The sequence below is a fragment of the Leptonychotes weddellii genome, chromosome 4, assembly GCF_054177405.1.
Source record: "Leptonychotes weddellii isolate Sample4059 chromosome 4, ASM5417740v2, whole genome shotgun sequence".
Classification (NCBI taxonomy): domain Eukaryota; kingdom Metazoa; phylum Chordata; class Mammalia; order Carnivora; family Phocidae; genus Leptonychotes; species Leptonychotes weddellii.
This window is the reverse complement of record NC_138372.1, coordinates 162,550,149-162,562,439: the sequence shown is the minus strand read 5'-3', so window position 1 is coordinate 162,562,439 and position 12,291 is coordinate 162,550,149. Positions and strand designations below refer to the sequence as shown.

At 44.4% G+C, this 12,291-nt stretch overlaps 1 protein-coding gene across 1 annotated transcript in view; it reads left to right on the top strand.

The window, feature by feature from the left end:
* HHLA1 (HHLA1 neighbor of OC90) overlaps positions 1 to 12,291 on the top strand; it is a 33,411-nt gene that overhangs the window by 1,222 nt on the left and 19,898 nt on the right. Inside the window, exons 2-6 of the mRNA XM_081817143.1 lie at positions 3,329 to 3,385; positions 4,461 to 4,544; positions 5,230 to 5,310; positions 5,415 to 5,498; positions 10,650 to 10,733. Coding sequence (XP_081673269.1) covers positions 3,329 to 3,385; positions 4,461 to 4,544; positions 5,230 to 5,310; positions 5,415 to 5,498; positions 10,650 to 10,733 — 390 coding nt within the window. The remainder of the gene's footprint in view (positions 1 to 3,328; positions 3,386 to 4,460; positions 4,545 to 5,229; positions 5,311 to 5,414; positions 5,499 to 10,649; positions 10,734 to 12,291) is intronic.

Below are 12,291 nucleotides of genomic sequence, written 5' to 3'. Positions count from 1 at the left end.
TGTTGGTAAACAAGCAGGATAATGGGGGGTGGGTTGGGGAGATTACTCTTCATTTTTAAATGTTTTTTAATAGAGGGAGCACATGAGACAGAGAGCGAGCAGTGGGGAGAGGCAGAGGGAGAGAGAAAGAGAATCTTTAGCAGGCTCCAAGACCAGCACAGAGCCCGACTTGAAGCCCAACACAGGGCTCGATCTCACACCCCCAAGATCATGACCTGAGCTGAAATCAGGAGTTGGATGCTCAACCGACTGAGCCACCCAGCACCCCTAATTTTTATTTATTTTTAATTAGTACACTCATGCGGTTCAAAATGCAAAAGGTACAAAAGTGTATAAGGTTAAAATGGTCCCCAGCCAAACTCTTCCCTTCCCCAGAGGACAATAGTTGTACCAATTTCTTGTGTATAAGCAGTGTAATTTTCTTTTTTAAAAAATAGATTTTATTTATTTATTCATGAGAGAGAGAGAGGCAGAGGCAGAGGGAGAAGCAGGCTCCCCGCAGAGCAAGAAGCCCGATCTGGGACTGGATCTCAGGACCCCAGGATCATGACCCGAGAGGAAGGCAGACACTTAACTGACTGAGCCACCCAGGCGTCTCTAAGCAGCGTAATTTTCAATCAATATTCAATCAATATTTCCCCTATTTGAGCCTTTTTCCTCCTCTTTAAATGGGAAAAATTTCTGTTCCACAGGTAATCATAAAGGATGAAAGGTGATTAAAATAGTAAGCATGAAAAAGTATGAAAAGTGGCAACACCTTCTATCTTATACTACTATGGTGGTCTTTTTATACAAAAAGAGACCAATAGTTTTATATTCTCCGTCTGGCAATTTATTTGAAAACTGCTTCTGTATGGCATCCCATTCAGAAATTTCTGCTTCAGCGCTGTTCAGTTCACACTTCAAATACAGTTAGCAAAATCCACCCACAGGTTTGCAATTATAAAAAGGACTGGTGGAAATGATGTTTCCTGGTGGAAGGAGGGGTGTCCAAAGACAGTTCTTGGTTAGGAAGATTGCACAGGGCCCACCAACCTGGTTTCACAGGCTCAGGAATCCTGCAAGCCCCATAGCCTAGAGCACCCCTGTAGCCTGGAGCTCGGGAGCCCACATGACCCCAATCCCTCACCTGCACGGAGGTCTCTCCTTCCTGGCCTGGTCACAGGCGAGGTCAGTGTCCACCACAAATGTCACTGGGGATGCATCATGTAGACCGCTCAGGTGGAGGGCCACTCAGAGCACCAGATGGGAGAGCAAGCTGGATGCCAGCTTTGGGCCTGCCTGATGGCAAACGTCTGTCTCAGAGTTCCTGCTGTGGTCACATAACCCACCTCCTCCAGTAACCATGTGTCGGGAAGGAGAACCACAGACCCCACCTACCTCTGATCCCAAAGCTCCAGTATTTAATCAAGAAGTATACCTGCTGGAAGGTCAAACTGGCTTAAGCAGACAGAAGTTAACTGGATCGAAGTTCCCACAAGCTGCTTGAAAAGCCGGGAACACCCTAAACATCCGTCCACAGATGAATGGATAAAGAAAATGTGGTACATACATATTATGAAATACCATTCAGCCTTAAAAAGGAAGATAATTGGGATACCTAGGTGGCTCAGTCGGTTAAGCATCTGCCTTCAGCTCAGGTCATGATCTCAGGGTCCTGGGATCAAGTCCCGCATCGGGCTTCCTGCTCAGTGGGGAGCCTGCTTCTCCCTCTGCTTGCCGCTCCCCCTGCTTGTGCTCTCTCTCTCTCTGACAAAATAAATAAATAAAATCTAAAAAAAAAGGAAGATAATCTTGCCATACACAAGGCATGAATGGAGCTGGAGGACATTAAGCTGAGTGCAACAAGCCAGCCACAGAAGGATGAATACTACATGACACCACTTCTAGGACGTATCCAAAATAGTCAAACTCTTAGAAGCAGAGAGTAGAAAGGTGGTTACCAGGGACTCCGGGGAGGGGAAACAGGGCCACCAGCTAGATATGGGATGTAGGTACATCACTTCGCTTTCCGGGGCCTTAATTTCCTCACCCTTCTAAGGGAATGCTGGACAAGGTGACTTGGAAGGCTGTTATAAATTGTGAGGCTGTGCTTTCACAATCCTATTTCATTCATGAGAACTTTTATTTCAGTGTCTGGAAACAGAGACGTTAAAAAGGAAAAAGAGGCTCCTGTCCTCGGTGTGGCAGGTAACTAGGCCAGCCTTGACTCCTGACTTGCTCTGGAACTCTGGAACACATTTTTCAGCCTGTCTCTGCCTTGGTTTTTCCATCTGTCAAATGGACACCTGGTACCCTGGTATGTAACAGGAAACAGAACCATGGCAACGAGAATAGCAACAAATGCAGGATGCTCATAATGCCACCTAGTCCAAAACAGCTGAGCTTTCTGTCACCTCCGCTGGGAGACCCTCCCCTCCCCGCCAGACCAGGCCAAGCGCCCTGACAGAGGAGCTCAAGCATCCCGCCGTGCCCCGTCTACCACGCCTCATGTGCAGCTACACGTGCGGGTCCTTTCTCCTGCCCGAGGCACAGACTGTAAGCCCCTCAGAGGTGGAGACTTGCCCCTTTCCTTCGACCTCTTTAGACCCAACACCCAGCATGATTGCTTGGCCCTCAGTGAGTGTTTGTTGAATGAATAAAGACTGAATGTATGCTTTAAGCATTTCAAGATTTCCCATGACGTTTTCTTTGATAGCACGACCCCACTGAGTGAGCAGGTGACCTGATATTTCCGAACGGCCACTGCTCTGCAGCTTTTAGGAAGCAGGTCCTGGGCTCTCTTGTTCAGGCAAGTTTCTTGTCCACTCTGAGTCTCGGTTTCCTGATCCGGTAAAGGGATGGGATAGATTAGACACCCTGCCTGGTGATCTAAACCCGCCTGTTTATTAAAATGTCGATTTCTAGGGCGCCTGGGTGGCTCAGTCGTTAAGCGGCTGCCTTCGGCTCGGGTCGTGATCCCAGAGTCTTGGGATTGAGCCCCGCATCGGGCTCCCTGCTCAGCGGGAAGCCTGCTTCTCCCTCTCCCATTCCCCCTGCTGTGTTCCTGCTCTCGCTGTCTCTGTCTCTGTCAAATAAATAAATAAAATCTTTAAAAAAAAAAATCATTAAAAAAATAAAATAAAATAAAATAAAATGTCGATTTCTAGGCCAAGGTCAGTCCAAGGAGACTACAGTGTCAGGAGAGGATTCTTCCTTTTCATAGGCCCGGTGATTCTGACCTTCACTAGCCCAAGGCCACTGCATAGAGACCCCCAGGGTTTCTCCAGCAACTTGAGGCTGGGGTTGCAGGTTCCTGTGTCTCCCCTGAAGCCTTTTCTCTCCCCAGCTCCTGGCCTTGGAGAAGAGAGGAGGGGAAAAGGGGTGGCTTTTCTGGATACCACAGGTGAGTCCCCTCCTCCCTTAGGGCCCTGTGGGTGACCCCAGCTGACAAAGGAGCTCCCCCCACTTCTCCAGACCCCCACTCTCAGTCCCCACAACCCAGTGTAGCATCTCACCAGTCTTCAGATTGTGTGATGCACAGAACTCTCTGAGCGTTAAGTAAGCGTTGAAAAAGACCATGTTAGTAAAAATGTAAAGCGGAGCATTAACCACTATTTCTACCTGTCAGCTGCTGTGCTGGATGTTCAGGGAATAGCTAGGAGATGGGGGGATTTTAACCTAGCAGGGTCTCTCCACTCGGCTACCTGCTACCAATATCTGGGAGAGTGATTGATTGGTTGATTGATTTTGGTGGGGACGTCTGGGCCACATCCCAGACGTATTCAACCTGAATCTGTGAGAATGGAGCCCAAGCATCAGAATTGCAGAATTTTATTTTATTTACTTTTTTAAAAGATTTTTATTTATTCATTTGAGACACAGAGATAGAGAGAGAGAGAGAGAGAGAGCATGAGGAGGGGGAGAGGCAGAGGGAGAGGGAGAAGCAGGCTCCCTGCTGAGCCAGGAGCCCAATGTGGGGCTTGATCCCAGGACCCTGGGATCGTGACCTGAGCCGAAGGCAGACGCTTAACCATCTGGGCCACCCAGGCGCCCCCAGAACTGCAGAATTTTAAAAAACCTTTTTCCTAGGGATGCCAGTGCCCAGTGAGGGCATTGTCTGTTAGATAATGTAGTCATTTCAAGTTCAGTGCTGTTGAGGACTTGTGCCATTTCCTTGGGCTTCCCATTGTAAGTGAACATTTCCCACCCATCCCTGCTGTCTCCAGATGCAGAGATAAATTATTCACTAAGTAAGTGTTCCTGTCCTTCACGTGGACTTCTCTTATCTAACTTGTCATGACGTATGCCATCGGCTGTCACCTCCTGAGCGCCTTTTATCTTTGAATTCCTTGCGCCCAGCTGTGGGTATGAGTTCAGTAAATGTCCAAAGAGGAAGCATGTCTGCCTCAATGTCAGAAACAGGGAACTTCCGTTGTGAGAAAAGCCTGCCAGTGACATTATCCGCGAATCTTTTCCAGAGCTGCCTGCAAGGTCGGTCGATCTGTCTGCCCTGAACCTGACAGAGCTGGTGAATGGAATGCTGAATAGAGCTTATTTAAAAGGTACCTTTTTTTTTTAATTTAAATTCAATTAGCCAACTTACAGTACATCATTAGTTTCAGGTGTAGTGTTCAATAAATTATCAGTTGGGTATAACACCCAGTGCTCATCATATCACGTGCCCTCCTTAATGCCCATCACCCAGTTACTCCATCCCCCCGCCCACCTCCCCTCCAGCAACCCTCAGTTTGTAAAAAGCACAATCCAGGCCCACTTCTGCCTTGTACCTGCTTCACTTCTGCAACATGGGCAAGACAGGGCACTTCTCTGCGCCCCAGCTTCTCCGTGTTCAGATGGAGAATGCAGTGTCCTGCCTGACACCTGATGAGATTGAAAATATCCAAATGAAGTCAGAGGCTCACCAGCATCTGGAGAGCAAGCTGCATTCCAGACATGACCTATGTGCAGGCATTTCTGATCACAACTACACTGTGGGAGAATTGTCAGGGCTTAGGGACAGATCAGGAAATAGTCAAGTGACATGTACGTATGCAGTTTTTCGTTTGCTTTTAAGTGATTTTATGTATTATTTCCAATGTGTGCTATTTTATTATTTGTTTCTGTTATTTACTTTTATTATTTGTTCATTGTATTTTTAATTTCTATTATCTGTTTATTAATTGATGGTATTATGATTGTCAGGAGGCATTTGTCTGATGGCTTCTTTTATTTTAATATCCTTGGCAGATACCAAGTTCTTCTCCTTGCTAAGCATCACTTCCTACAGCTCCTTTGCCTTCCACAAGTTTTCTGTGGCCATTTACAACAGTAAGTGCTGCCGGGCTCTTCTTGGTGGTGTTGATGATGATGGGTAGGCCGGCAGGGCCAGGCTTGGTGTCAGGACCGCCCTGTGGATCGTTGTCTCTTCACAGTTTCCAACCTGAAGACTGTGGACACCACCAGATTCCCCACTCGGTACTGCTACTGTCTGAACAACAGGACCAATGACTTGTCAGGTAGGTGGAGCTACCTGCCAGGCTTGCGGCCTTCCTGATTTTGCTTGTCCCGTTTCAGATAAGTTTGACTCGATTTTTTTTTCTCCTTAGAGTGAAATAAGAAAAGACAGTGGTATCTATAATGCTTAGCTGTGTACACATTCACTGTCACAGAAAGTTCTTTTCTTGGTTTTTATCTTAGACAAATAGTTATGTCTGAACAAAGGGGCAAGAACAAAATGTTCATGCAGCGTTATTTTAACAGAAAACTCTGAGAACAAGGTAAATACCCATCATTAGGAAAATGGTTAAATAGTCTAAACTTTGGGAAGCAGCCACAGGCCATGCATAAATGAATGGATGTGGCCAGATTTGGCCCATGTCTGGAAACATTTCCATGCCATTATTAATTAGAAAAGCAGAGTTACAAAATAATGTGTAGAATACACTGTCATTGGTGAAGAGATACATCTCTGGACACGTGTAGGTGTTTACCTCTGAAAGAAGATCATGATGCGTGCTTTGCAGTACACGAGGGTATCCCCGGATCTTATTGTCAATGCTAGGATACTCCTGTATTACTTTTATAGTTAAAAATTAAAATTGTTTGATGTTCCTTCTATTTAGAGAATCCTGAAAAGTAAAACTGAACGTTAGTATCTCACCACTAATCCTCCCATTCAGTGGTTCTTAATTGAGCACATACCATTAGCCAAACTCTCTTCTAAGTGTGGGGGTACCACACTGGGCAAAGTGGATACACACACTCTGCTCTCTTGGACTAGATTCTATAGGAAGGGACAGAGAGTCAAAAATGCCCGGTATGTTGGCTACTAACACGACCGTGAGAACAATAAAGCAGGGGAAAGGGTGAGGAGGGAAGTGGTGGCAGGTACAGCTGCTGTATATAGTGGGGGTCAGGGAAGTCTTCTCTAATGAGGCAGGAAGTGGAGAGACAGCCCTGTGGTACCCAGGGACAGAGTGTTCCAGACAAAAGCCCAGGCAGCAGGGTAAGGATGAGAGAGGCCAGCATGGCTAGAGCAGGTGAGCCAGGGCAGATGGTCATGGGAAATGAGCTCAGAGCTGGGGGAGCAAAGCAGGGAGGGTGTTGAGGGTCAAGTAGAAGTTTATAGTCCACAGCAAGGATTTTGATTTTCACACTGAATAAGAAGGAAGCCAAGGTGATTGGCCACACAGAGGAGTGATATGATCTAACTTACATTTTAAGAGGATCTCTTTGGCTTTTCATAAAAAAAAAAAAAAATGGATTGTAAGAGAAGTAAGGCCTGAAAGTGGAAAAGCCTCCTGGTCTTTTTCTCATTTGACCCAACCTTAAAAATATTTTCCAGGCTGCAAACTGCAAACATTTGTAGTGACTACATAACCTGTAAAAGTCAGCATTTTCTTAGCCATATACTGTTGACTTTTGGGTGGATTCTAGGTTTTTCTTAACATAAAAAAATCCTGTATTGGACATCTTGGTGCATAAAACTTTTTCCCCTTTTCCAGATTACTCTCAAAGGATAGATTCCTTGAAGTGGAATTTCTGGAACAAATATTGTGAACATTTTAAAGAGAGTAATTAGTAATGTTTAATGAGTACTGTGTGCCAGGCCCTGCAGCAAGTACCTCACAGCCATTATCTTGTTTAACTGGCCCTTCAAATCTTCTCAACAAATTACCCGTGGGAGGACAAATGTTGTCCATTACCACAGTTTCCTCAGCCTCTCATTAGCCCCTGCTGGGGGCCCAGTTTAGTGTGGGCACTGTGTCCCTGCCCTGATTGTAAAAAGTGGAGTCACATCTGCAGGGAAAGAGTTTCTAATTCCCCTCGGTGAGCCAAAGCATATTTCCGCACACTTGAAACGATTATTTGAAAAGAGTTGATCCATAGGTCATCACCACTGATAAAATCGCACGCTGCTCCTCCGGTAAGCCACAGGAATTTTTTTACGAGGTTTCCAATGGACACATCACAATGTGCTGGTGTCCACTCCCCTCAGATCATTGCCATGAGAGGCTCAATGCAGGCTAGCATCTTGCCATTGCTCGGTCCCTGGGGGAAGATGTCTTTGTGGGTACTCTTCAGACCTGGATCATTTTCACTTGAATATTCTCAACTCTGACTTAAAGCCCCCCTTGTGAGGGTGTATTTGCATATTTTTTCTTTTTCTGAATGAAAATAGCTTAATTTTTCTTGATTCTAAAAAATAACGTATTACAATGTCAAAATGCCATACAACAGGGACAGTTTAATAAAAAATACCTGAAATCCCAACATCCATAGGTAATCACATCACCCAAGGCAGTCTAAGCCACCTCTCTAATCTACCCACCTAAGCCATCTGTCAACTAGTTATCTAACCTACCTGTCTACCATCCCACCTACCCCATCCATCTGCCCATCTATCTACCCATCCCAGTCTGTATTCTCTATATTATTTAAAATACAAACCAGGCTATTATGACAAAGGACCCCAAAATAAGGTGCCTGGCAGAGGGTGGAAGGTAATAGTTTTCGTATGTGACCATCTTGGTAAACATACCAGGGCTGCTCTAGTTGACGGTTTAGGGAGCCCAGGCTCCTTCTAGGCTGTTGTTCTGCCTCCCATAATGCATTGCCCTTGTTCTCATAATCCAGGATGATTTGCCACCTCATCTGCATTCCAGCCACATGGAAGAGGAGAAAGGAACTGATGATATTCCCATTCACTATATAAACACAGTCTGGAAACCTTCCACATGGCTTCTTCTCACACTTTATCACCCAGAATTTAGTCATATGGCTGCACCCAACTGCAAATAGGCTCAAAAATGTAATTTTATGTTAAACCACCATATGCCCAACTGAAATTTCCTGTTCTCTTATTAAAGGAAGGTGGGAGAAGAGTTATTGAGAGACAGCCAGCCATATCTACCACCTTTTCCATACAGCCTCACAATCCACCTTTAAACTAATCAGTACATCTTAAAAGCCATTCTAGCCCAGTGAATATAAATATGTCTCATCCTTCATATGAATTCACAGTATTCGTTGAAAGAATGTACCATAATATATTTAATTTGTCTCTTCTTGATGGAACCTTAGTTTATCCCCAGTGTTGTTATAATTATAAACAATGCTATGATGAATACCTGTGTATTTAGAGTACTTGGAGTACTTGCCTAATTACGCTGTAGGATACAGTCCTTGAAATGGAATTGTCTGACAGGGAAACAATTTTGTGGTGATTCAAATTGCTAAAATTTCCTCTAAGACATCTTGCATAAGTTTACACTTCTACCGATAATGTTTGAGAGCACATGTTTTTCCACACCCTTGCGAACACAAAATACTACGACACATTCTTAAATCATTACCAGTTGGATAGGCAAAAAGGCTTTTTCCCCCTATTTTCTATGTATATATAAAAGTAGTCAGAAATCACTCATCTATAGGTATTGCTAGTAAATTAGATTCAAATTTTCATCAAAACAAAGAATGTCTCTGAGGTAATGATAGCTGGTTCTCTTCCAAGCCTCATAGAGAGATTGTAAAAGCCATTCTGAAGGGAGAGTTCACACAGTGTGTTGAGTAAGACGTTGCTTGAGCAGCAGTGGGAACATTGGGAAGAGTGGGAGCTTTCGCCCATTGTAGACCTCAGTTCAAATTCAAGCTCCACCACATCCTCTGGGACCTTGGGAAAGTTCCATCATCTCTCAGAAACTTGGGCACAACCTGGACTCCATCTTGGTGTCCTGACTCCAGAGCCACGGTGTTGGCTTCTGTGAGGTGTTAGTAGCAGATTACGGTTTACTGGTCTGCTTACGAGTCTCTCTCCCACTAATCTCAGCTTCTGCTGGGCAGAGATGGTGTCTCACACAATCCTTCAGTACCGAGCAGGTGTCTGGTGCCCTGCAAACACTCAATGAATGTTTATTAGATAAATGAATTAATGAACAAAAAAGACATTTGAGAAGTAGGAAGAAAATAGATGGAAGAAATAATGAAATAATACCCTTCCTCAGTTTCCACAGTGTGACCAAGGACAGACTGGTCTAAATAGACATGGAAAGGAGGACACCCAAGCTGACGTCACTTCTGCATGGCCAGGTGTCCACATCTGCACTGGTGTTCTACCACGCCTCTCCTCCCAGAGATTGACCATGTGTCCGCGCAGTATGATAAAATCGCACCATGGCTCTGGTTCACGTAGAGTGGTGTCCACCTCCTGTTGACCTCACATGCTGAACATTCCATTGGTTGTCCCATGACATTTTCCTGCCTCTCTGGGCTCTGCATTTCCAGTCCTCTGTGTTCTATATTTTCAAATCAGCTTGCCCCCCACCCGAGCTCATAATCCCATTGAGTAAAAGAAGTGTTTTTACAAAGCACAAAAGGAGATTTTCCAGATGACACCAGAAGCTTCTTCTTACTGTTTGGGGCTCCTAGAATTCATATCCTTGTTCTGTAAGCCAAAAACCTGTTGGATCCTGGAAAACCATGAATGAACAGCAGAAGAGGTAGCGGCTGTTTGCCTGGAGGTACATTGGGAGTTTTCCTTGGTCGATGGTGCCCACCATGTCAAGCAATGGCCCTTATTCAGACTCTGCTCAGAGGGAGAGTTCACAAAGATTTGATAGCCTGAAATGTGAAATTCTCCCAATCTCCTCCCATCAGCCTTCTTAACAAGGGAGACAAGAGCAGGGGTTCCTGGTTCTGTTTTGTGTAGGGTTCTAGTCTCTTTATAACCCACCACTAACGCTGACATCACATTTTGAAAATCCAAAACTATGTAAATTCAGGTTGCATAACTGTGAGGCTGCTTCCTGTCAGATGGACTTGGTATTCTAAAGCAATTAGAGGAGATAACAGGGGACAACAGATGAGAAAAACCATTATTCAGTAATGTGGCTTTTCACAGCCATTTGGAGTTGGCACAGAGGGATTTGGAGGGAGAGGGCAATGGGAGGAGGAAGGGGACTATGATGGTGGATCCAGAAGTTTTCTCCCTGCCTGGAAATAAGACATCTTTATAATTAGTAATAGTTCCCTGTATGATCGTTAACATTCCTCGAAACACTGGACAAAATTAAACATGTAAAATCTACTCTGAAAAGTCCAAATACATGATACATTTTTCCCTCAAGTTTCTGGATCAGAAATTTCAATTTCGTCAATCCTTCTTGCAGATTTCACAGCCCTACTGGTGGACGTCATTGGAAATTCTACCAGCTACCTCACAGAGATTTTTAAGTCAACTTCCATCCTCTCAGGTGTGTTCATCTTGAAAATGCATGGGAAATTGGAGATTTTACAAATTTGCAAAATCTAATCAAAATCAAAATATTTGCAAAATGTAATTAAAATATAATCAAAACGAATTTGCATCTGCCATGGGTATATAATCAAAGCTAGTGGACCCCCCCACCGCCAAGCCTTGCCACAGGTGAGCTGCCAGGAACCTCTGTGTAAGTATTTTTTAGACAATCAGTGCTGTCCAGTTTCAACCACTAGTATTTGAAGGCACCATCTTCCAATCAGAGCTATTCCTGGTATCTAAAAAGTTGGAGGAAGAATCCAGGGCTCAGAATTAGGGGAATCTAGGCAGAATCAAGAAAACAGCTTCTTCTAGATAGCTATACTCCCATTTTAAAGATGAGAAACTTGAGATTTGGACTGCTCAAGGTCAGTTCAGAATTTACTATCAGATCTATATGCAGCCCAAGCCCATGTCGGACATACTGTTGAGAAAGATCTGCCTCATTCACAAGGTGGCTTCATATAACCCCCAAGCAAGTTGCGTTCCCCCAGTGACCCACTTTGCAAAGCACAGATCTAGTCAATTGCCCACACATGGCCTCATCAGAAGGCCAGTGTGTGGCACCATGGAACAACTACTGTATTAGAAACAGGGAAGGGAGAAAGAGAAACAGTAGTAGATATCATCAGCTGCCAGGGACTCTTCCAGGGGCTGTCCATGTATTCCCTCATTGGATCCTCACTATAACCTTGTGGAGTAATTACATATTTATCCCCATGTTACAGGTAAGGAAACCATGGTACAGAAAGGTCAAGTAACTTGCCCAAGGTTATTCTGCAGAAATGGCATTCTAACCCAGGTGATCTGATTCTAAAGTCCATGCTCTTGCTCACTATGCTAATATATATAATGATAGGACCACATTCATAGTGATAATTATTATTATTATGACTATTTACTGAGTTCTTCTATCTTCCAGGCACCACACACATTATCTCATTGGGTCATCATAACCATCCTTTGAAGGACATGCAAGCAAATGTCCACATTGCTTTTGGCAGCATATTTTAAAAAAAAATTTTTTTTGGCGGGGGGGAGAGAGAGAGCATGGTGCAAGCAGAGGGGGAAGGACAGAGGGAGAGGGAGAGAGAATCTCAAGTAGGCTCCATGCTCAGCATAGAGCTGGATGTGGAGCTCAATCTCATGACCCTGAGATCATGACCTGAGCCAAAATCAAGAGTCGGAGGCTTAATCCAGCTTTGGGCAGCATCTTAAGGGACAAGTACACTTAGAAATTCATTCATTTTCAGACTTCTGCAGGTCTAACAGGGCATCTATACCATACATGATAAAACATAACCAGCAGCATCCAGGGCAGCATACCGTAATCAAACACACTCACATTCATTTAGCAACATGGCCCTTTACACTAAACAAAACAGATAAAGACTGTCAATAGCCTCATATCTCTCAAGTCAGGTTGCCACCAAATAAGTTTTGGTATGAAACTCACACAAAACCTTCCATCTTACAGTGATTTTGGGATTTGGAAATCTCAAATGAGGAACTGT